The following is a 24,431-nucleotide window of genomic DNA, read 5'->3' on the forward strand; positions in this document are numbered from 1 at the left end:
ATAAACTGTATACTAGCAAGCCCATAGCCGTTCTACCACACATCTTACAATGCAATAATATGGTTAATTTATCATTAAAATATTAATACTTATCTTGGAACAGTTATCAAATACTTATAGAAATTTAACAGGCTTATAACATATTGTTTAAGTAAAGTAAATCATGCTCAGTCAACTGACATATATCATAATTATGAACTCAGTTTTGTAAGTATTTACTTAATTCGTCTTTTAATCCATAAACTGGGACATCTTGGTTTTCTGCTACTGCGAAACATAATCTAAGATTAATAACACTCCTTAATCTATAACTAAAAACCCTATTTTTCAGCATTTCTGGTGTTTCTCTGCCATTCGGCAACAAGGACAATCGTTCATCTCATGATTGACGAACGTTTATGCAAGGCTTCAAGAATGTTCAATATTACCAGAATGCATGAAAATCTAAAGATACTCTAAACCTAATGTGCTAGGTCTTAAATAAGCCTCCTTATAGCATAATAAGGACATTATAAAACACATTACCATAACCATTTATGAAAATCAAGGGTGGTTGAAAGCCTATATTTTGAAAGGTCATTTTCTTTTGAAAAAGGAGATTAACCTATAAAGCTTGCATGTAATGGAAATTGTAAAACTAATAATGGATCAGTAAAGATAGAACATTAATAATTATGAAAGAAGGGTTAAGCAACAAGGGTTACATCATTGATGGTGGATTCATCAACAAAACTCCTCTTCTCACTCTAAAAATTTCCTTTAACCAAGAAGTGTGATAGAATAGGTGTACGGAAAAGAAATGGTGATGAGAGACGTAGGGTAAGAGGTATTTATAAGCAAGGAATGCAGAGGATAAAGATCAATTGATTTGGTCATTTGGCGAATGTTCCTCAAGTAAGTAGCCAATGTTCGTGTAAAATTAGGGTTGGACGATCGTTCGGCGTACAGCTACGATCGTACCCACACGCTGGAGGCGTGGGATGTACACCAATGATCATTTGTGGTGGGGACCATGATCATTGGTGAAGAGATAAGATTGACTGGCCATGTAAGTTAGGTTTCCTTCGATCATTCACAAAAGGGTGACAAACGTTCATCAAAGGTATAATGAACGTTCCAAAAATCATGGAGAACGTTCGTGGAGAAAAATGAATGAATTAAAAACATTCTATTTATTTTGTAGAAAATGTTTTTTGATAGTTATGTGATTGGATTAATCTTTTCTAAAAATATTGATTTTTATATGGGGCATTACAGTATCGGATCGTGACTCTCGGTTTACTTCAAAGTTTTTGCGAAGTCTACAACAAGAGATGGGAATAAAGTTGAAGTTCAGTACAACTTTTCATCCACAGAAAAGACAGACATTATAAAAGGATTATTTAGATTTTAGAGGACACGTTGCGAGCTTGTGTCTTGGATTTGAAGGGATATTGTATTCAGTATTGGCCACTGATAGAGTTCATATACAACAAGAGTTATCAGGCGACTATTGGTATGCCGCCCTATGAAGCAGTGCACAGACAGAAGTGTCAATCACCAATTTATTGGAATAATATTGGTGAGAGATAGTTGTTAGGACATGAGATCATTCATGATACTGGGGAAAAGATAGCCGTTATCAAACAGAGAATGGCAATAGAGCAAAGTTGGCAAAAGAGTTATATGGATAACTGTAGGCGGGAGTTGGAATTTGAAGTAGGGGATAAAGTGTTCTTAAGGATTTCCCTTATGAAGGGTGTAATGCGGTTAGGAAAGAAATGAAAGTTAATCCCTTAGTTTGTATGACCGTTTGAGATTGTTAGGAAGCTGAGTAACTTAGCTTACTAGGATGCCCTACAGCCAAATCTAGTTGGTACAGATGAGAATTTTCACATCTCAATGTTGAGGGAGTACATTGGGGATTCAAATCATATATCATTGAGTATGAGCCTTTAAAGACTTGGGAGGACTTGACCCACAAGGAAGTATCGGTACTAGGGGTGATCAAATACCCGTAAACCCGCCCAACCCGCATGCCCCGCCCCTAAAATCTCGGGTTTTAGTTGATTTTTTGCGGGTACGGGTCTAAAAATGATATACCCGTGCGGGGCGGGGTGGGTTGCGGGGGGAACCTTTTAAAATTTGCGGGTCCCCCACCCCGCCCCGCATATTATTAAAAAAAAAAAAAAAACATAAGTTACAACTTTCCTAACCCTAGCTGCTCTTCACGTCTTCTGCCTCTTCATCTTCGCACAACACAACCCACAAGCCACAACCCACAGCGCCGCACCCCACGACGCCCATGCCCTTCGCCCCCCGCCCACTTCCTACAGCGCCGCACGGCCTATCAAAGCATTATCCAAACGTTAGCTCTGTGAAGACTCCACCAAGCAGAGAAGGAAAAGGGAAAGGGGCGATGAAGAGCCCAACCCCACACCAGCACGACGAAGAGGACGATGACGGCGAATATGTATTCATGTGTGAGTGTTTTGTGGACGCAGATCTTCCTAATGCAAAATAAGACGAAGCCGGCTCTGATTCCGATGTTCACGGTATGCCACCCAGCTTCAATTCATCCATATCCCATTATATTCATCTAGCTTCTCAATATCACTTTCTACGTATGCCTTTTTTTTTTTTTTGTAAATATATATTTTTTTTCTTTCTTTCGTTGGGCGTGGAAGCCTTTGTTTTGTTTCATTTTGTTGTTTTTTTCCCCTCTGTGCGATGCTCACAACTGCATCTGAATGTCAAGTTCAGGAAATTTCATTTGAGAATTGTGCTGATAATCTGTATTATTCTATACCCCCTGGGATTCCCGCATACCCGTGGATCCCCGCCCCATACCCACCCACCTCGCATGGTTGCAGGAAGTTTTTCACGGGGTGTGAGTTCCCTTTGGGGAACCCGCACCCCTGCGGGGCGGGGTAAAAAAAACCCCATCCCGGCCCCCCCCCCCCCGCCCCATGCTCAACCCTAATCGGTACAGATATTGGACCATAAGGAGCATGTGTTGCACGCACAGAGGATTTCGATAGTCAAGGTTTGTGGTGCAACTACCGGGTTTAAGAAGCATCATGGGAAGCAGAGAAAGACATGTGGACTCGTTACCCACACTTGTTCGAGGTAGCTTACAACCTCAGGTCACAGTGATGGATAAGGTAATTTTATATCCCCTTGTTGTGTTGGATTTTGAAATTTTGATGACGAAATTTTTATAAGTAGGGGGAATGTAATACCCTAATCCTAACCTTTGTTAAGAGACAGAGTATTTTGGAGCCTAGAGTTAGTTGGAATCAAGTTTGAATGGGTCGTGGTGAATTTTTGGACCAAGAAGGACCCCAGGTTAGTTTCAGACCTGGAGGATCGATCCTCAGCCCTAGAGGCTTGATTCTAGGGGTCCAGAAACCCTATGGATTGATCATTCCTTTAATAGGATCGATCCTCTCACGTCTAGATTGATCCTCCCTTAGCATGATTGACCCTAGCCTTTTCAGAATCGATCCCAGGCTGTTCCACCACCATGGTTTGTCAATTTTAGGTCATACGTTATTATTATTATTTTATTTTTGTTTCAGGAGAGTTGTGTAACACTAGGGTTTTTACAAAGAACCATATTGAAGGGTTCGATGTTGGTTTTAAAGACTTTTCCTACAACTCAGGTGAGTAAACCTTACATGGATATTATTATTTGTTTGGCATGATTTTAGCATATTGTGTTGATATGAAAGAAAACTTGCATGACTTTTACTTACACGAACTATAATTTATAAACACGAGTACTCTTTCTTCTGTGCATATGAGATAACTGAGATTATGAAATGAGATGAAGCTCGTGTAAGTATTTTATCTAGCATGCATAAAAATAAAGTTTAGATAAATTGTATCGTATGACATGACCTTGTGTCGTGGGCTACCATTATATGGGTAAAGCCCTATGGTCCAGTTTTATTTTATGATTTGCCATTGGATCCAAGAGACCAGCTGAGTGACCAACACAACCATGTACACATGGTGTCATGACTGTACGTCATTGTTAGCAGCGTGGGTCACCCACAGTTGTACCTAGTTGGGCTATGTAATGATGACTTCTAGTTTGTGAACATTGGGAAGGGGTAAGGGCCCGAATAGACCATATGGAACTGAGCTATGACAGTATGATCAGAATTTATCGTGTAATTATACCTATATTGTAATATTGCATATTTCTTATTGATATCATTTGCCTTATACAATGATATATTTTAATGTGATTTTTTTTTTAATTTTTTTAATTTTTTTTTATTTTTTATAAAACTATGAGGTCACAAGACAGATAATTGCCTTTCATGTGATTTTACCTCACTAAATCGCAAACTTACACTTGATTTTTCTTTCCACTTGTGAAACACAGTTGTGTTTTGCAGTATCCAAGTGCTAGATGGTGAGCCCTGATGTTAATTTTAATTGTACTCGCAAGTGCACGAATCGTTTGCAATTAATGGATTGCAAGTGCGAGATCGATCCCACAGGGAATTGTGTTTGTGAAAACAAAATTTATGTCTAAACTAATTGAATCCTAACCTAGTTCCAAAAATTGAGAGATTGTTTTTGTTAATAAAAGAAAACATAAATTAAATAAAGGAAAATAAAACAAAAGAAATGGTACTAAGGTTTTGGAATCCACACCCACCAAATCATAACAACGTATTCTATGTTTATCAATATTAATCCGAAGTTCTCACAATTAAAATCTTAGGTATGCTTTACTATACTTCAAATATTTAATCAAAATCATCCAATGTATCTATTCTTTACGCAAATCACAAAAGAAATCTAATTTAAATCAAATCATCAAGTATATCCGTAAATCATAACAAGATATCCAATTTAAATCAAAACATTGATTGTATCTGTAGAATAAATTGCAAGGGATATTCAATTGTTTTATAAATAAAAACCAAGCAATCAATTATGTGAAATTATCTCAAATCATCAAATGTATCCTTGAATCACAAAAGATATTCAAGAATCATTCCACACATTGAAAAGAAGTAAAACATTGAAAAAATTAAACCACATCATCTAAGTCTTCTCAAAGTGTGCTTTCTTCTAAGCTTTGCATTTTTCACATTAAAGTTGCCGTTTTCCTTTAGCAACCTACAAAACACTAAAAACACAAATCTAAAACAAAACATTAGATTAAGATATAGTTAAAGAATTAACTAATGTAAATTAAGGGGTTTAAATATGCAATATTTTGCACTCATCAAGCCCTTCAAGATGGTATGTACTTGTGTAGGATATAGTTAAAATCATCTTTGAGGAGTTCGATTCTAAGTGGTTACATTGCTTGTGGAATAGCGATGGAGATACACGTAATGAAATGATTGATATACTTTATTTGATTTATCTTATTAAGACTCGACCATGAGATTTGATGTTTAGTTGAGATTTTTATTATGTTGGAGTTTTCTTTACTTATTGATGATTTGAGGTTATTTTGAGAATTTAATACTTTAGAATTTAAGTTATTTATTTTGTGATTTAGCGTTTGCTTTGGATATTTAATGGTTAATGAAATTATTTTGATATGCTATCTTGTAATAAGTTCCAATTATTTCCGATGTTTATTTTATACACATTTAACTAGTTAGATAGATCCATTGTGACTTATTTACGTTGTAAATAGGTATTGGGAGAGGCGTTGAGTTAACTACATGTTAGTTAATTTTCGGGAGCGTTACAGGAAAAGACTGAATCGACAAAGAATATGGCAGACCTCTTCATGAAAAACATTGCCTTACGAGACTTTTGAGTCTCACCTGGAGGAAATGAGAGTCATATGTATGCCAAATTGAATTTAGGGGAAAGTGAGAGATTGTTAGGGTTTATGTCCTAAAAGCTAATTTCATTTGTATGAATTTTTTTTTTTTTTCCAGTTTATTAATAAAGCTGTTTATTTATTTATTTATTTTTAAAAAAATTATTAGAACATTGGGCATATCATTATATGTTAATGTATTAATTAAATGACTAATTTTACCTCCTCTTATTAACTTAAGCTTTTAGGATAAATGTTGATTTAAAATGGTATCAGAGTCAAAGGTCTTGAGTTCAAACCTTGACTCCGTTACTTATTCCAATTTCAATTAAATATTTCACGTGTTGGGCTTCACCTATTAAAAAAGTAGTTTGAACCCACACGTGAGAGGGAGTGTTAATGTATTAATTAAATGACTAATGTTTCCTCTTCCTATTAGCTTAAGTTTTTAGGATAAGTGGTGATTTAACATTATATACATGTGCATATTATATTATATACATGTAGTCCTTAAGTTACTTTTAATACGATTTGGGTATGTAATGAGATTATCACACAGAAGATCTAAGCCGTTAATCTTGTAACTTGTAAACTCTAATTTATAGTCGGTAATGAAATTGAGCATTCCATTTGATAATGCAATATTATAACGTATCAATCATGATGATCTATCTCGTTTATGGAATTAAGTCGAGATCAAAATATGTTGGCGTGGGTTAAAATGCATTGAATTGGACTATCAATCATGGTGTGGTTTTTTTGTTCCTCTAAGCCGGCCCACAGGAAGAATTATACGGCCCATCTTGTGTTTCCATAGTTGAAGGGATCAGATAAGATAATAAATGAGAAGCACCACCACACACACTCACACAAGCTTCTTTTTTTTTTTTTTTTTTTTTCTTCTTCGCAATGGCCGGAACTGTCCAACTTACTTGTAATGCATTATCTTGTAATTTGTCAACCTCTTTTAACATCAGAAGTAGCACCTCCAGGCGTCTCGGCTTCTGCAGAGCGAAAATCAGAGCTGAATCCCAAGCCGTAGGCGTAGATCAGGCAGAGGAACCGCCTTCCGTGGCTTTTGCTTTTGTTAGTGTAAGTTGTAGTACTCTTCTTACATCAAATTAATTAACCTTCATAAATTATTAATTAATTAGGAGTACGTACGTTGTTGGATTTTTAATTAATTAATTAAATTTCCTTTTTTAGTCTGTGTTGCTTCCGGATGGAACGCCTGACGTACATTTTCGAAAAGCATGCGGTGGCCAGAAGCTTAGGAACATAATGTTGGACTCTAATATTGATTTGTATGGACCATACGTAAGTTTTTTTTTTTTTTTAATCTTCAATTAATTATCATTAATTGAAGAAGCCCTACGTACGTACGTTGATGTTCATCATTCATGCATGCATGTATTGGTTGTCAGGCTAGACCTCTGCTGAACTGCGCCGGAGGTGGAACCTGTGGGACGTGTATGGTGGAGGTGAGCTTAATTTCCATAATCTCCAAATTAACTACTTAATTAATTGATTGATTGATTTGTTTGTCGATCATGTATTTATTATTAGATTATTCAAGGGGAGGAGCTTCTAAGCCCTCGCACCGACAAAGAGAAGGAAAAACTAACTAAGAAGGTACCTACCTACATCTGCCCATATATATTCCTACTTTTACTTAATTTTTTTAACATTTTATATTATCGACAATATTACTGCTTTTTTTTTTTTTTTTTTTTAAATATATATATATATATATGAACTAAAGCATTTTATACCAAACTCAAAGAGAAAACAATTTCTCCAGTTAACTGGATACAATCCCTCAAGGGGAACTGCCCATTTTGCAGTAAACAACACTTACAGAAAGAATCTATTCAAGACAAAATGCTATACGAGTAGGCAAAATTAACTATACAAACTCCACTCCTGGAGAAAACTGTGATGGATCTCCGAGGTTTCAATTCTACAAGAAGCCAGAATCTTCATTTTTACATCCCTGCAAATCTGCGCAATGATTTGTTCCTCCGTTCTAGGGGTATTGCCATGAATCAAAGCATTCCTCTGTCTCCAAATATTGTAGACAGAGGCTCCTAGCTAGAGCAAGTTTACATAGAATAGTCCACAATCCTTTCCCTTTAAAGGAAACTGAACTCCATTGTACTACATCAACCCAATTATCACTACAAAAATAGTGGCATTTTGCTACTTACAGTTTGCCACATGTACGGACACAATGCACGTGGCAAACTGTTCGCCACGTGCGCATGGCCACGTGTGTGACTCGTGTTGGATCTGAAAGTGACTAACTGACCAAATTGCCGTGTGTATCATAATACACGTGGCAGATTAGACACGTGTCTGACAGTCAAACACGTGTATTCGAATACTCGTGCCCACCTGACCACGTGTACTCTTGTACACGTGTCTGACAGTTAAACACGTGTATCTTCATACACGTGTCTGACTGATAGACACGTGTATTTTATTACACGTGTCTGACTGTCAGACACGTGTATGAAGATACACATGTCTATTTTGATTTTTTTTTTTTAAAAAAAATTTTAATTGTATTTTTTATTTAATTCTTTAATTGTATTTTTAAATTAAATTAAAAATACAATTAAAGAATTAAATAAAAAATACAATTAAAATTTTTTTTAAAAAAAATTGTTTTTCAATTTAGTTTTGTTATTGTTTTTTTAAATTTGTTTGGGTTAATTAATTTTATTTTTATTTTTTTTAATTTTCTTATTTCCGACCACAAATAACGCAATATTTATTTTACCCAAAAATATCACAAAATCAAATTACACAAACCAATAATTAATAACGTATTTGTTAACTACGCAAATCTTTACAAACAAAAAATAATTACAAAAAATAAACATATTCGTTAATAACAAAAAATAATTACACATTATATCTACAAATCCGAAAGGCGTCCCTGCGGATCACAAGGTATCATCCCAGACGTTGGTTTCCCATGCAAAACCATATTCATAGTACAATAAAATATATCAAAAAAAAGACAAAAAAAAAAAAAAAAAAAATGTACGCATATTTCACATGCAAAACCACAAAAAAAAAAAAAAAAAAAAAAAAAAAAAAAAAACACACAACAATATATATACAAACCCAACAAAATTAGTAGCATTGCATGGGGAAAAAAACAGTCCAATATTAATTGTTAAATCCACGTTTATTATTAGAAAATATTAAAACAAATAGAAACATATTTTAAACAAATACATTTAAATGTACCATGTTTATTATAGCAAAAAAAATCAAGGACAAAAATAAAGAAAAATTACTCACAATTTATGCTCCTTATATTTGTTGTGGTGTAATTTATGCTCCTTATATATTTTGTACCTGCATTGTTGGGAAAAAAAAATTAATAAAACAAAACAAAAGAAAAACACAAGTCAGAGAGAGAGAGAGATGCAGAGAGAGAGATAGAGATACAGAGATACAGAGAGAGAGAGAGAGAGAGAAAGGGAGAGGGTTACTGAACCCTTACCCTAAGTGCTGGCCGGCCGGAGCTTAGATAGGTAGAGAGAGAGAGAGAGAGAGAGATAGAGAGAGAAAGGTAGAGAGAGAGAGAGAGAGAACCGAGCAGGTAGAGCTAGAGAAGGGGCATGTCACTGGCGGGAAGGGCGAACGCGCGGTGGCCAGGGAGCTGGCGGTGCGGCTGTGACGGAGAGGGAGAGAGAGAGAGAGAGAGAGAGAGAGAGAGAGAGAGAGAGAGAGAGAGAGAGAGAGAGAGAGAGTGTACAGAGAGAGATATGTCGAAAATGGGTAGCTTCTAGAGGAAGCTACCCATTTAAGTGTTATTTTAATTTTTATTAATTTTAGTATAATTTTTTTTTTAAAGTTATTTGCCCAGGTGGCGCGCAGGAAATGTCCCGCGCGGTTCACCTAGCCGAATTTTGGCCACGTGGCCAATCAGGGATGTGTATTTAATACATGTCCCTGTATGGAGACGTGTATTTTTTAATACACATCTCCATTTGTAAATTATTATTATATATTTGATATATATATATAAAAACAAACACAAACCCTAACCCGAGCCTAAGTGTATATACTATATAAATACAAATATGTTTTAGGGTTCATATAAATTTATATAAACTCTAACTCATAAAATGACACCCTAATCCTAAAACTAAATTATAACCCCTAAGTGTATGTACTATATATAGTCATAAACCCTAATGTAAGTGTATGTACTATATATAGCCATAAACCCTAATCCTAAGTGTATGTACTATATATAGCCATAAACCCTAACCATAAGTGTATGTACTATATATAGTCATAAACCCTAATCCTAAGTGTATATATATATATATATATATCATTTTTATTCCCCCTTTTTTTTTGGAAAATTTAATATTGTATTTATAAAACCCACATATAGTACATAAATTCAATGATCGATTACACATCTCTTGTACAAACATGGATAAGAGATGTGTAAGAGAATAAAATTAAACATTTCTCTTTAAAAAATGAGAAAAATCAACATTTAACTTTTTAATTTTTAATTTTTTTAATTGTTTGAGGAGATTCTCTCTTTAACTTGATTGAATAAAATTCGACTTAAATGCCGTAAAAAAACTATAAGATATACTCTATAGTTTTTTTTTTTTCATTTTTTCAACTGTTTAGATTTAATATCACAATCTTTCTCATACAAAATTAGAGTAAATATACTGTACTTTTTTGTAACAGCACCTAAGTCAAATTCATTCGAATTTCTATAATATCGGAACAATCTAATTATAATCAATCTAGGATTTAATGTTATATTTAAAAGTGTACAATAATGACAAGTGAAAAATATATTGACATTATTATTCATAAAATGTAAAATCAATTAAATTATAAACCATAGCCCTAAGTGTATATACTATATATACCTATAAACCCTAAAACTTTTAACCCTAAATGTATATATTATATATAGCGATAAATCCTAACTCTAAGTATATATACTATATATAGCTATAAACCCTAACCCTAAGTGTATATACTATATATATCGATAAACCCTAACACTAAGTATATGTACTATATGTACTATATATACTATATATAGCTATAAATCATAACCCTAAGTGTATATGCTATATATAGCCATAAACCCTAACCCTAAGTGTGTGTACTATATATAGCCATTGACCTAAGTGTATATACTATATATAGCTATAAACCCTGAGTGTAAATATTATATATATCTATAAACCATAATCCTAAGTGTATATACTATATATATCGATAAACTCTAACCCTAACCCTAAGTATATATACTATATATAGCTATAAACCTCTAGCCCTAAGTGTATATACTATATATAGCTATAAACCCTAACCCTAAATATATATACTATATATAGCCATAAACCCTAGCCCTAAGTGTATGTACTATATATGGCCATAAACCCTAACCCTAAGGGTATGTACTATATATAGCCATAAACCCTAAGTGTATATACTATATAAAGGACTAAACCATAAGTATTTAATTTATTATGTAGCACGGAACCCTCAAAATAATTGCATTTACTATATATAGTCATAAATAGCAAGGTTAAGGTATATACAAGTCATTATAAATGTATATAGTTTCTAAACCGTTTACATGCATGCATGCATATATTATGCATATCTATATATATAGTATTAATTATAGGTTTTTTAACTTTGTTATTTATTTATTTTTTATTTATTTTTTTATTTTTTTGTTTCTAAACGTAGATGGTGTATAAAACTAAACCTTAATTTGAACTATTTGGTTTAATTATATATATATAGCACCAAATTTGGTTTAATTATGCATATAGTACAATATGTAAATTAGGTTAAGGTTTACGTACTTATCAGTATACCATATATATATAAGGAACTCAACATGTAAACTCAAAGTATAGAATTTACATATAGCATATAGCCCTAAAACCTAACCTTACGTGTATATGCTATGTACACCGTAATTATATATATTTATATATTTATAGCACAAATTTAAGATTATGGTATATAGTTAATTATATAAGAATATATATTTTTTTTTAAAAAAAAAAAAAAAAGAACACAAAACCAATTTTTTTTTTTTTTTTTTAATATATATTTGAAAAAAAAATAACATTTGGCCACGTGTATAAAGACACGTGTACAATTAGCCGCGTGTATTTACTACACGCTGCTACTACACGCGGCTATGTGGCCGCGTGTAAAAAATACACGCGGCCACTTGTTCGGCTTATACAACTAGCCATGTTGTCATCAAGACATGTGGCTAGTTGCCCACGTGTCTACAGTAACCGGTACTGTAGACACGCGGCAGATTGTGAATTTTTTTGTAGTGTATGCATAGGCTCACTAACACAGTAGGCAGTGAGAACCTTCAACTAAATTCTTCAGTTGAAGCTGCAAAAAAAAAAAAAAGATGTTCTCTATTCTCTATACAGCCAAGGCAAAAAGGGCAGAGTAAACTGCCACCATAACTCCAAGAAGAAATCCTCTCTTTGGTGGGAATTGAAGGGCATTCCCAAAAACAAGCCATAAGAATAAAAGAATGACTAGGAATGGCTTTTAAAAACCTTACTGATTTCCACCGAGAATGACGATTATTGCATGCCTATTCAGGTTATTAATTAATATAATTGTTGTCAAGGCCTAACAATATTATATTATTTGATATATATTCATGCAGAAACGAAAAAATTGGAGACTTGCTTGTCAAACTACAGTGGGTAAACCAGATTCTAGAGGGCTGGTTTGTGATCTTTAATTTCTTAATTTTCGCGTCTCTTTTAATTTATTTATATATATATGGTCCAGCTAGCAAATTAACTAGACATTAATTAAATCAGAGATTTTTGGTTATCAAATTAATGAATATCGGTTCTATTTTGCTTAATTAATGCTTCTTTTTTCCTCTGCTATATATGCAGGTTGTGGTCCAACAGCTGCCTGAATGGAAAGGGCATGAATGGGATTATGAAAAAATATCGCCTTCAGAGTTTCAGTCAGAGTTGGAGTTAGAGTTTGGGTCAGAGTCATCGTAACACCATTTTATTTTTTTATTTTATATTAATTATTAATGTTAATTTTGAGATATATGAAATCATTAGGAGATGATATAAAAACACTGCCTTCAAAGAGCTTTCTAACACGTTTTTGTATTGCAATCAACTTGATTCCAAATATATCAGAGATATAAAAATGGTATGGCTCTAACTCACTTTTATCTTATTACTATCTCATTACGTTTTTTTAACGAGTAGTAATTAGCCGGGGATGTTTTACGGTCTCCTGCCCGCCCCTTTTAATTAAAAATAATTTTTTTTTTCAAAAAGAGTCTTTTAATGTCACATCAAAAGTAACTTTTTCATAATAAAAATTATTTTTTTATTAAAAAAGCCGGTCGAGAGACGGTAAAACGTACCCAAAAAATCGCTACTATTTCTCAAGTGAACGTGTGTGTTGGGTTGAAAGAAATTTAAGGAGCCGAACATGATTTCTGAAAAAAAAATAGAAAAAAAGAAAAAAGGAAAAATAGTTGAATTGTGTACGGTTCGCAAACAACAAGCTGTAGCTACATTGAGCCCTACCAATTTTCTTTCTTTTTCCTAAAGTTTACTGTTACGGTAATTAATTAAGACAAAACAATAAGGAAAAAAAAAAAGTTATGTCTGGTAAAAGAATTATTTTCAGATTTTTTTTTTTTAAAAAAATAAAATAAAAAAGAAAAGGAAAAGGTTTTAAAAAAGAAAGAAAGTAAAAAGTTGAAGCCATCATTTGCGGGCCCAAAGGAGTTGGTTGCATTATTGCATAGATGGGCCATTCTCCGCTCCATAACAGATACAAGACGACGATAAGAGCATCCATGCAAATCCATACACATCACCCACTTCACTTCGTCCATTTTCACAAAGCAACATTTGAACCCAACGTACACAAGCTTTTACAAGGACAAACACAAGATAAACCTAAATTAAAAAGAAAAATTAAATAAAAAAAAAAAAAAAAAAAAAAAAAAAAAAAAAAAGAAAGAAAGGAAAGAAGAGCAAAAATTGCTTTTCCTCCTTTATTACAAAGACATATATGATATGGAATTAACTCAAGGATTTGAACCAAATCAGAAGTCATTGGAAAGAGGTTGATGCTGAGAGGGCATGAAGACATTGGCATATATAACGCCAGCTAAGCCACCACCAACGAGGGGCCCAACCCAGTAGATCCAGTTCTCATGGAAGTCACCGCTAGCCACAGCAGGCCCAAAGGAGCGAGCCGGGTTCATGGATCCACCGGAGAATGGGCCGGCAGCCAGGATGTTTGCACCAACAATGAAACCAATGGCAATAGGGGCTATTGTCCCCAGCGAGCCCTTCTTGGGGTCGGCTGCCGTTGCGTACACAGTGTAAACCAAAGCAAAGGTGATGATGATCTCCATCACCACTCCTTCAATGGCTCCCACTCCTGCCGCAACGCTATGGGTGGGAATTGCCTGAAAAATTAAACCACATGCAATTAATTAACACTTAATTAATGATAGAAATGCATGCGGTTAATTAATTAGAAGTAATATTTACCAAGCTTGTGACTGCCTTGAGGAGGAAGCATGCGGCAATGGAGCCAAGAAGCTGGGCAATCCAGTAGAAGATGCTAGTAAGGAGTGTGATTTGGCCACCAAGTGCCAATCCAAAGGTGACGGCAGGGTTAACATGGCCACCGGAGATGTTGGCACCAACAGAGACTGCAACAAACAGAGCAAAACCATGGCAGATAGCGATGGCTACTAGCCCGGCTGGATCAACTGCCGCATTGGATGTCAACTTATCTAGAATAATAAATAAATAAAATGTTAGAATAAATTAATGTAAAGGAGGGAAGAAGAACGAAAAATTGCTTGTAATTTTTTTACCCTGGCCCCCTTAATTAGTTCTTTAATTTCTTTCTATTGTACGTACGGGTAAGGTAATACTTGTGATGTACAATTAATGCACAGCAATCATATTGAACATGCAGCTTTCAAGTGAACTTATAGTACCTATTTTGAAGTGAGTCGTTGAGAGACTTGAATGTTACTTAAAAATTAATAAATAAATAAATAAGAAAAATGAAAAATTATCTTAATTAATTAGCAGGTAGCTAGGCATGCAGGTATATATGTAAGTAAGGAAAAGAGAGGCATTATGCAGCATATATAATGCATCCAGTGGGTGTGGGTGGGAGGATGAGGAGGAATATTAACTGTAAGCTATAGCCGAACCAACACCAGCAAAAACAAAGAGCAAGGTTGAGATGAACTCTGCAAGATAAGCCTTGAAAGAGCCCAAACTAAAGGAATCATCGAATCTTCCGAAGGCGATCCTGGCCATATTGGAGAGGATAAGGATAGAGCTAGAAATGAAGGTTAATTGAGGGAGCACAAATGCAGCTTTTCAAGGTCGCACAATATATATAGTGGAGACATATATAATAATAATAATATATATATATATATAAGGTTTATTATATTAAGTTAATTGGTTTATGGGCTTCGATCGATCATGTTGTATTGTTATATTTGTTTGGAATATATATGGAAATTAATGGAGACCAATCAGGCTTTTCTCTGTACCCTGAGCTGGCACTTACATGCTTTAATAGAAATGTCGGGAAGCTCATCAATGATTCCACCATGTGACTATAGGTGAGTGACATGAGAAAGAGGCCGGTGGCATTTGTTGAAAAAGCTTAGGAAATTATACGGACAAACAAAAGGCATGGCTCTCTCTGGAGTCTGGGCCACAATGGGCACCGGCCATGTTCCTCAAATTGCATGACAATGACTACTTGCGGCACTGAACTTTCAGTTGGGGGTAATTATCTTAATATCTCCAACTAATTGACATCTCCACTATAAGAAGATATTCGACTACCATTTTCATATTTTTACCCTCCTTTCCGTTAAAAAATTTAGTTAAATCAAACGAAATATGCGATTTTTAGACATTCAATTTTGTTTAAAGATAAAAATGCCCTTAAACAGTAAATTAATAAAAAAATATATTAAACCTTATATATATATATACACATACACAAAAAAGAAAAAAACAAAAAAAAAAAAAAAGATAAAAAAAAGGTGTAAGTGGCTGCCACCTTGGGGGAGGAGGGTGCCCTACGAGCCACCTCAAAAAAAACCTCGGGTGGCCGCACAGCCACTCCAGGTTCCGAGGTGGCTGGAGCCACCTCTATGGGTGGCTCGTGGGCCATGCTAGAGGTGGCTCACAGGCCCCCCTTCCCCTAAGGTGGCAGCCACCCCCTTAGTTGTTTTTTGTTTGTTTAATTTTGAAGATATTTTTTGTAAATTTTGATTTTAAGTTAGGGTATTTGAGTTTTTTCACCAATTTAATTGATAGAAGGGGGGGTAAAGGTATGTAAATGATAGCTGAATGCTCTCTAAGAGCATTACTAGCAGCTTCCCTACAAGGGATCTGTTCCCTAAATTTTAAGGAAAATTTTAAGAAAGTCAAAAAAACCTTCCCACAGCAGCTTACCTACAATTATCTGTTCCCTAGGAAATGAACAGTGCTTCCCAATGCATTGGGAAGCACTGTTCACCTCTCATTCAATTGTTTATTCTAAAAACATAATCTCTCTCTTACTTTATCTATTTCTTTTTTTATTTTTAATTAAAGTAAAAGTAACAAAATAATATTTTAATGATATAGGGAAAAATGAAGGGAAGCTGCTGTGGGGTGTTTTTTGATAGGAAAATAAAAAGTAGTTTTATTCCCTACATTTAAGGAAAATAAAGAAGAAGGGAAGGGAAGCTGCTAGGAATGCTCTAATGGTCGATATGTCAGTTCGTGGTGACATATTAACAATGACCGGTAGTTCATAGGAGAAAAATGTAATTACCCTTAAAAGTAAAAGAAAGCAAAAAAAACGAAATGCTCCTACGGTGCGATATAATATTGTTTTCTTTAATAAATTATTTGCCCCCACCAGAAAGGTATGTAAAAGGTTATAGCAAATATTTCTTCAAAATACAATGAAGCCTAGAATCCTCTGTTTGTTTAATTGCGTTTTACACAAACAAAAAATAAACCAAAATGCTCTCAGATTTTCTATTATATCAAGAGACAGAGACTTCAAATTTAAATACAGAAGGTAGAAGGTATCGAGAAAAATAACTGAAGATGAAAGAAAAATTTTTTATCTTTTATTAATAACTAGATAATAGTTACTTCTGTATTGTGTTGAATCACTGCTAATCCAAATTGTTCATAATTGCTTAAATAATAGTCATATACTCTTATTTTAGCAGAAACTTGATTCTGACCATCAGATCAAATAACTATCAATGATTATTTAATAATAATCATTAGATCATTATTAGTTAATCACAATCGTTAGATCAAATGTGATTTGTCCTTACAATTTACTTTAGTGATGGTCCAGTAAATTTAACCACTGGATCTATCTAAGAAACGTCCTATAATCTGGATAAAACTACTAGATCGAATGATCATGACCATCCAAAATTGAATGGTCATAATTAGATTGCTTCAAGTTCCGATGCTTCGTGTCAAGTGCGCCACTAGCGCCCTACAATCCGCTGCCACACATGCGCGCGTTTGGTGCTTTGCACCGTACTAGAGTATATACATTATAAGTGCATACACCCAAACATTACTTTAAATGCTAAAAGTGTGTTGCATGTGCCTTATAAATGCTAACTTTATACGCTTTTTTTTTAAAAAAAAACATTCCAAAAACACAAAATAAATATATATACATATTAATTTTGAAAATGCTTTAACAATTTCAAATATGAGTGGATAGTTGTCAGTAATATATACATATTACTCCAATTGTGCTAAAGTTTAGATTGTTGGAACTATTTATTGCGCGTATGCAAAAAATGTAGATACATTTGATTGAATGGTTGAGTAGCATAAAGACCATTGGTTTCGTACGTCCAATTTATTAATGTCACAATTTTAGTATATATGTTAATAAGCAGCTAGCAACATTGAAGCTGCAGAATGCATGGTTGAGTAAGGAAAAGAATGGAGGGAAGAATAAGCTTGACGACGGATGAGGAGAGGAAGAAGATGAATTTTTTAGCAAGGAGACTCTCTTTCGGTGCATCCGAAGCAAGCAAGATCCAGTTTGCAGCATCTATATCTCCAAGGCCATCTTCTGCTTCATCAACGTCAATCCCACTACGCCCTATGAGCCCCGAGACACCGTGGGCACTGCTCTCCCCCGTCCGCACATCTCCCTCTCAACCCCTTCTTTACCATTGCATCGCCTCTCTCCACCGCCGCGATGGTAGCATTCTCTCCATCGCACTCACTAAAGATTTTCTTTTCACCGGCTCCGACAGCAGACGAATCCACGTCTGGAAGCAACCCGACTGCACTGAAATCGGTTACATGAGGGCTAATTCTGGTCAAGTTCGCGCCCTCTTGGCCTACGGAAGAATGCTCTTCACCACACATACTGACTGCAAAATTCGAATTTGGAATATTGTGTCCACCGCCACAGATCATTTCCGACCCAAGAAGATCACAACCTTGCCTCAAAGAAACCCCTTCTTCTCGTTCTCGAGAAAGAGCACCCACCAACAACACAAGAACATCATTTCTTGCCTTGCCTACAACCATGAAGAAAAGCTTTTGTACACAGGTTCTTGGGACAAGACCGTCAGGGCATGGAATGTCTCTCAGAAGCGTTGCGTGGATTCTTTCGTTGCACATGACGGTCATGTCAATGCGATTGTCATCAACGAGCAGGATGGCTGTGTTTTTACTTGCTCCTCTGATGGCTCGGTTAAAATATGGAGAAGGGTTTTTGGAGAAAACTCTCATATTCTCACCATGACGCTCAAGTTTCAACTTTCCCCTGTTAATGCCCTGGCGTTGAACTTGTCGCCAGCTGCACCCACTTGCTTGCTCTACTCAGGCTCCTCCGATGGGCTCATAAACTTCTGGGAGAAGGAAAAGTTGTCCGGTAGATATAACCATGGAGGGTTCCTACAGGGACATCATTTTGCTGTTCTTTGCTTGGTAGCCATAGGGGAGATAGTGTTCAGCGGTTCGGAGGATTCAACCATCAGGATATGGAGGAGAGAGGAAGGAAATTGCTTACATTCATGTCTTTCTGTGGTGGAAGGACATCACGGGCCAGTGAGATGCTTAGCTGCTTCTTTGGAGTCGTCGGACAATTTGGTCAAGTGTTTCCTGATTTTTAGTGCAAGCTTTGATCAAACATTGAAGGTATGGCGGGTCAAAATATATCCCACTGAAAGGGAAAACTCGGAGGAGCCAATATTGAAAGATCAGCAGCATAGAGAGGGTGTGGAGTTCGAGATGAGTCCAGTATTATCACCATCATGGGTGGAAAAGAAGCTTCAAGGAGATCCTTTTCACTAGGAATATTATTTGAAAGGCTTCCGGCCGGCCGGTCATGTAAATTAAGTTTTAATAGTAAGTACTCTACGTTTAGTATGCTTTATTTTGGTGCTTAATAAAATCATCAGCTTGTTTGTTTTTTATTTATTTTTTACTTATTATTATTATTATTATTATTATTAAACTGAATATATTTTTCATGGATGACCTCAAAACCAGTAGCAACAGGGCGGAGCTACACTTTGGCAAGCCCCCTCCCAAGCCAAAGGCTTTTCCCCCTCCCCACAAAAAAAAAAAAAAAATCTAAAAAAAAATTAAAAAAAATAATTTTTACCCTTAATTTGTTTACTTTTTTTTTTTTTTTTTTTTTTTTTTTTTTTTTTATAAATTTTGGCTCCCCAAAATTATTTTTTTCCAATTTAGCCCCCCTTCCAAAGTCTAAAAGCTGACTCCGCCCCTAAATAGCAACTCACTTAGCCTCTTTCTAAGCGTTGTGTTGATCTATCTCATTTTTCCATGTAGCTAGAGCATCTTTGTTTGAATGCTTTGCGTGTAATGTGATAGGATTCTTTGCTAATTAAAAATACAACTTTTGCTTCCTTCTCGCTTTATTACCTGTCTTCTCGCTAGCTCTTGCTTGACTTAACTAGCATCCCTCCTTGACTCAGACTCAACTCCACTCCACTCGGTTTATTGTTCATCGATGACCGCTAATTGCATTCTTGACGGCCTGTTATTAATATTTAAATTTTTTTTAAAAACTTGCTTGTGATAAATGTGAGCATTTTTATCATTTAAAAAAGAAAAACTTTCAAAAGGGCAAGGGAATTGAATGTGAATTCCAGCAAAAATAGTTGAGGGAATTCACATTCGATCTCTTGGAATCTTAGTACTCGTTTGGGTGTGCAATTTTTTTTTTAAAATATTTAAAATTGTGCATATCAAGAGAATTTGTTTTTTGAAATTATGTTTGGATGGTTTAGAAAAGTTGAGATAAAATTAGAAAAAAATTGATAAAATATGTGTAGAATTTGAATTTTAAAAAACAGTATTTGAAAAATAAAAATCTCTCAACATGCCCTTAGATGTTTAGATTTACTCTACTTAAGTGCTACAATACGAGATAATCTTTTAGTAGTCCATCCTAAAATTCTTAAAAGGATTATTCCCTCCACATGTCTATTTTAAGATGATATATGATCTTTTGTCTGTCCAAGATACAATTTTTTATCACCATGTCCGTACGGCAAAGTAATCTGCTAACTAGATTTAGGATTTCTTTGTCAAAAAAATAAAAATTACTACATGAATAAAAATAATTAAGAATTATGTCAGCTCTCCTCTTAACACAAAGGACAGCTGATTCACCCAACTGATTAGTAATAAATCTTGAATAGGGACAATACTGCCATACTGGCACTGGTCCCCTGTGCCTGACCTGCTACATAAATTTAGAAACAACTCTTGCAATAAAAAAAGTACTCAAACCAAAAAAAAAATAAAAAAATAGTTAGACCCTATGTTCATTGTTCACGTCATAATTAACCATCACATTCACACCTGAGCTACATGTACGTGGCTGACAGATGGCTTACCTACGACACTACGACACTTTTAAGACTTGCACCCATCGCCATTAAAGACCAGAAAAAAAAAAAAGAAAAATAAAAAGACGTACTTCCTAAATTTATACTTTCATTAACTACTTAAAAGTTAAGTAGGGGTGAAAAACGTACGAGTTTATTTTTCAGGGCATGTATGAGTATGAGACATATTTATTTTTCAAAATCAAAATAAAGTGCTAGACTTAGTGTATAGTTTATATTAGGCAATCACTAGCTAGTTTACATGCATATACAGTCCATGTTTTGTGATTGATTTCCAAAATATTTGTTTCAACATTCTTCCACTACTTTGGTATATTGAGATGGCAGAAGTTCTGTTTCCCCAATGAATGAGCTTTCTACGGCCAACGAATTAGAGAAGGACCTCTGGGTGGCATGAGGTGCGTTGGTATTCTGGAAAAACAAGGAAATATATTAGATTGAAAATTGGAAAGACAACAAAAAGAGAGTAAAAATAGAGTAATTCAGGCCTGTAAATCTCATGTGCTGCAAACCCTTCTCAACTCTCTACAATTTCACCTGACCAGAGACTCATCTGAATAAACAGTAAAGATGCTGTGATCTTCTGAAACTGAATATATCCACCTATTCTTGTTTTTCAAGCTACCTTAATGCTGCAACCTGTTTGAACATCATCCAAAAGAAATAAAAATATATGTTTTAATCAGCTCGTGTTCCTTGACTATATATTTCTGCTCCTATGACTGAGATCAGGAATTGTAAATGACAAGTCCTCGTACAGCATTTCGACATAAAAATGAGAAATAATACTTTTACTACAAGTGCACAACATTGTACCAATCATTTCCCCATAAAAATATACGTTTTCAGTCTAGCACTTTATTTTGATTTTGAAGGCCTTGTACAACATTTTGATACGGAAATCAACCCCCAAAAGCTTTAATTTTAAAGCCCCCAAAACTCCAATTTAGGTCTAATATATTCCATTGGAGCTCAAAATAAAGAAATCCAAAAAGACATGTTAACATAAATCTAAGACCTAGAATAATAAATCAAGGCACAAATATTAGATCTAAGAAGCAGTAAAAGAAACAAGTTCAAAGGAGCTTAGATCTCACTGAAGACAGTGTTGATGGGATTCATGGCGACCTAGTTCGTGCCACTGGCCGCATCGCTGATCAACCATAAACAACCTCACCCAAAAATTGTCAATTCAACCAGATCCAACAGTGAAAACAAAAATTTGGCCAAAACCCACAACAAATGTGAAGACATAAGCGCTCAAGGCAAAAAGCTTACTGGGTTTGAATCGATTAATGAAGTGCTTCTGATACCTGGATGAGGGATGCGCAATCCAACGAGGGAGAGGGAGGCAGTGCGGTGGCGATAGAAGACAGTGGATGTGGCAGAGAGAGAGAGAGAGAGAGAGAGAGAGAGGCGGAATGAGAATGGAAAGGAGATTGTCCGAGTTTATTTATTTATTATTATTTTTTAGGATATAGGGTGAAACGACGTCGTTTTGGTATTAAATACCAAAACAACGTCGTTTCATCTATAAAAAAATATATATACAAAAATAAAGGCGATTAGCAGTTATAACCACTAACCGCCTTTGTAAAAACCACTAACCGTCCTAGTAGGGCGGTTAGCGATTAATGGTTTTTAAAGCGGTTTTAACAGTTTTGTGTTAGCGGTTAGCGAAAGGTTAGTAGAGGGCGGTTATTTCACCCATAATACTAAAGGTACATTTAGGTGTTCAAATTTTTTGTATTACATTTTATTATATGTAAAAGTGTGAATATCGAGAAAAAAGTAGTTTGAAAAAGATGTTTGGATGGCTTAGATCTTTTTAAATATGGTAAATGTCTAATAAATCCTTAAGTCAACTCATGATTTAAAATCAGTTCCTGACTTTTTAAAAATCAATTTTTGCATATTAAGTTTGTCATGGATTTGAAATGAGTCATTCCATTATCTTTCCGTCCTATTTTTTAACTTTTGTTAGGGCCACGTCAGCCTTTTAGTCACATCATCTTAAAATATTATTTTTTATTGTACTATAAACTTTAAAAATGAAAAATATAATTTTTTATTAAAAAAAATGAAAAAGAGGGGGTTTGGGTAGGCTTGGCAATTCTGGTCAGCGGGTCGGGTTCGTGTCGACCCGGCTGACCTGATTACATATTCGGGTTCAACACGAACCCAACCCGATTATTAATTGGGTTGAGTTCTGAAATCCGAACACGACCCACTTGTCAACCGTGTTACCTGAATACGACCCGGGTAACACGGTGTGACAATCGCCCGAAGAAGAAGAAAGAAGGATGAAGGTCGAAGGATCGTCTAGTCGAGAGAAGCAAACAAAGCAATCCAGAGGCTGTGGAAGAGCTGTTTCTGTCTCTCTCTGAACAACACAATCTCGTTTCCATCGTATTTCCAAATCATAGCTAAACCACACACAAATCACAATCCTCGCTCGACCCTCACTGTCTCTCTGTGAAGAAACCCTAGTTTCCAAAACCCTCCACCCCAAGCACGAGCGTGAAGCCCATCGCATCCAAGCCCTTGGAAGACTCGACCCTGAAGGCCGCCGCCAAGCCCAGATCCAAGCTAGCCTCTTCGGCCGAGAGATCGTCAGTGGCAACCAAGCGGCCAATTTCCAAGACCAATAGCAAGGATTCGTCCAAGCTGGCCAAGAAGAAGGCGCTGGAGCCGAGCGCAGACGGCGTCGTTTTGCGTGACGACACAAAGGAGTCAACCGCCGGAGATGAGAAAAAGCTCTTCCAGAGGGCCAGTGTTGAGTGAAAATGAAAAGGAAATGAGTGAACTGTGAAAGTGAAAAGAAGAAATGGCCTGCTCAGTGCTCGGTTTCCTAAAGTTTCTGTAATTTTTTATTTTTTATTTTTTTTAATATAATCGGATGATAATCGTGTCTGGCGGGTCAACCCGCAACCCGATTATGTTAAACCCAAACCCTATTTTCTCGTGTTGTGTTCGTGTCGGGTTCGCGGGTCGTGTCAAAAATTGCCAACCCTAGGTTTGGGGCCCCCGGCCCATGGGGGAGGCGGCAAGCCACCCCTCTCCCCAAGGGGTCCAAAGGTGGCGTCGACCACCTGTGGGGTGGCGTGGCCACCCGAGACCCATTGCACGGATTCCCCTATAGTTATTAAATTATTGGATTAATTTCAAATTGCATGACAAGGACTACTTGCGGCACTGAACTTTCAGTACAGGGTAATTATCTTAACATGTCCCCACGAATTTTCATCTCGACTATAAAAAGATATTTAACTACCTTTTTCATATTTTTATCTCTCTTTTCGTTAAAATATTTAGTTAAATTAGATGAAATATGCGATTTTTAGACATTAAATTTTGTTTAAAGATAAAAATGCCCTTAAACAGTAAATTAATAAAAAAAAAATTAAACCTTTTATATATATATATATATATATATATATATATATATATATACACATATACAAAAAAGAAAAAAAAAAAAAAAAAAAAAAAAGGGTGTACGTGGCTGCCACCTTGGGGGAGGGGGGTGGCCTACGAGCCACCCCAGAAAAAACCTCGGGTGGACGCACAGCCACTCTAGATTCCGAGGTAGCCGGAGCCACCTCTATGGGTGGCTCGCGGGCC

General features: G+C 35.5%; 3 protein-coding genes across 4 annotated transcripts; 2 read left to right on the top strand and 1 right to left on the bottom strand.

The window, feature by feature from the left end:
- Nucleotides 1–6,661: 6,661 nt before the first annotated feature.
- On the top strand, nucleotides 6,662–12,965 carry LOC133864559 (photosynthetic NDH subunit of subcomplex B 3, chloroplastic). Of its 2 annotated transcripts, XM_062300932.1 has the most exons (6): nucleotides 6,662–6,877; nucleotides 6,992–7,102; nucleotides 7,210–7,266; nucleotides 7,352–7,417; nucleotides 12,504–12,566; nucleotides 12,745–12,965. In XM_062300932.1, exons 1-6 carry the CDS (start codon nucleotides 6,695–6,697, stop codon nucleotides 12,856–12,858), a joined length of 594 nt encoding a protein of 197 aa, XP_062156916.1. In that variant the 5' UTR covers nucleotides 6,662–6,694; the 3' UTR covers nucleotides 12,859–12,965. The 2 variants fall into 2 exon arrangements, with proteins under 2 accessions (XP_062156916.1, XP_062156917.1); XM_062300933.1 differs by lacking the exon at nucleotides 12,504–12,566.
- A 703-nt stretch (nucleotides 12,966–13,668) lies between these two features.
- Nucleotides 13,669–15,247, bottom strand: LOC133862227 (aquaporin TIP2-1). Its single transcript, XM_062297998.1, has 3 exons — nucleotides 15,048–15,247; nucleotides 14,386–14,633; nucleotides 13,669–14,300 (listed from the first exon to the last, which is right to left on the bottom strand). Exons 1-3 carry the CDS (start codon nucleotides 15,172–15,174, stop codon nucleotides 13,932–13,934), a joined length of 744 nt encoding a protein of 247 aa, XP_062153982.1. The 5' UTR covers nucleotides 15,175–15,247; the 3' UTR covers nucleotides 13,669–13,931.
- Nucleotides 15,248–17,836: 2,589 nt separating this feature from the next.
- On the top strand, nucleotides 17,837–19,341 carry LOC133865005 (protein JINGUBANG-like). Its single transcript, XM_062301464.1, has one exon. It carries the CDS (start codon nucleotides 17,854–17,856, stop codon nucleotides 19,219–19,221), a length of 1,368 nt encoding a protein of 455 aa, XP_062157448.1. The 5' UTR covers nucleotides 17,837–17,853; the 3' UTR covers nucleotides 19,222–19,341.
- The last annotated feature ends 5,090 nt before the right edge of the window (nucleotides 19,342–24,431 follow it).

Source organism: Alnus glutinosa, chromosome 3 (genome assembly GCF_958979055.1).
Source record: "Alnus glutinosa chromosome 3, dhAlnGlut1.1, whole genome shotgun sequence".
NCBI classification, from domain to species: Eukaryota; Viridiplantae; Streptophyta; class Magnoliopsida; order Fagales; family Betulaceae; genus Alnus; species Alnus glutinosa.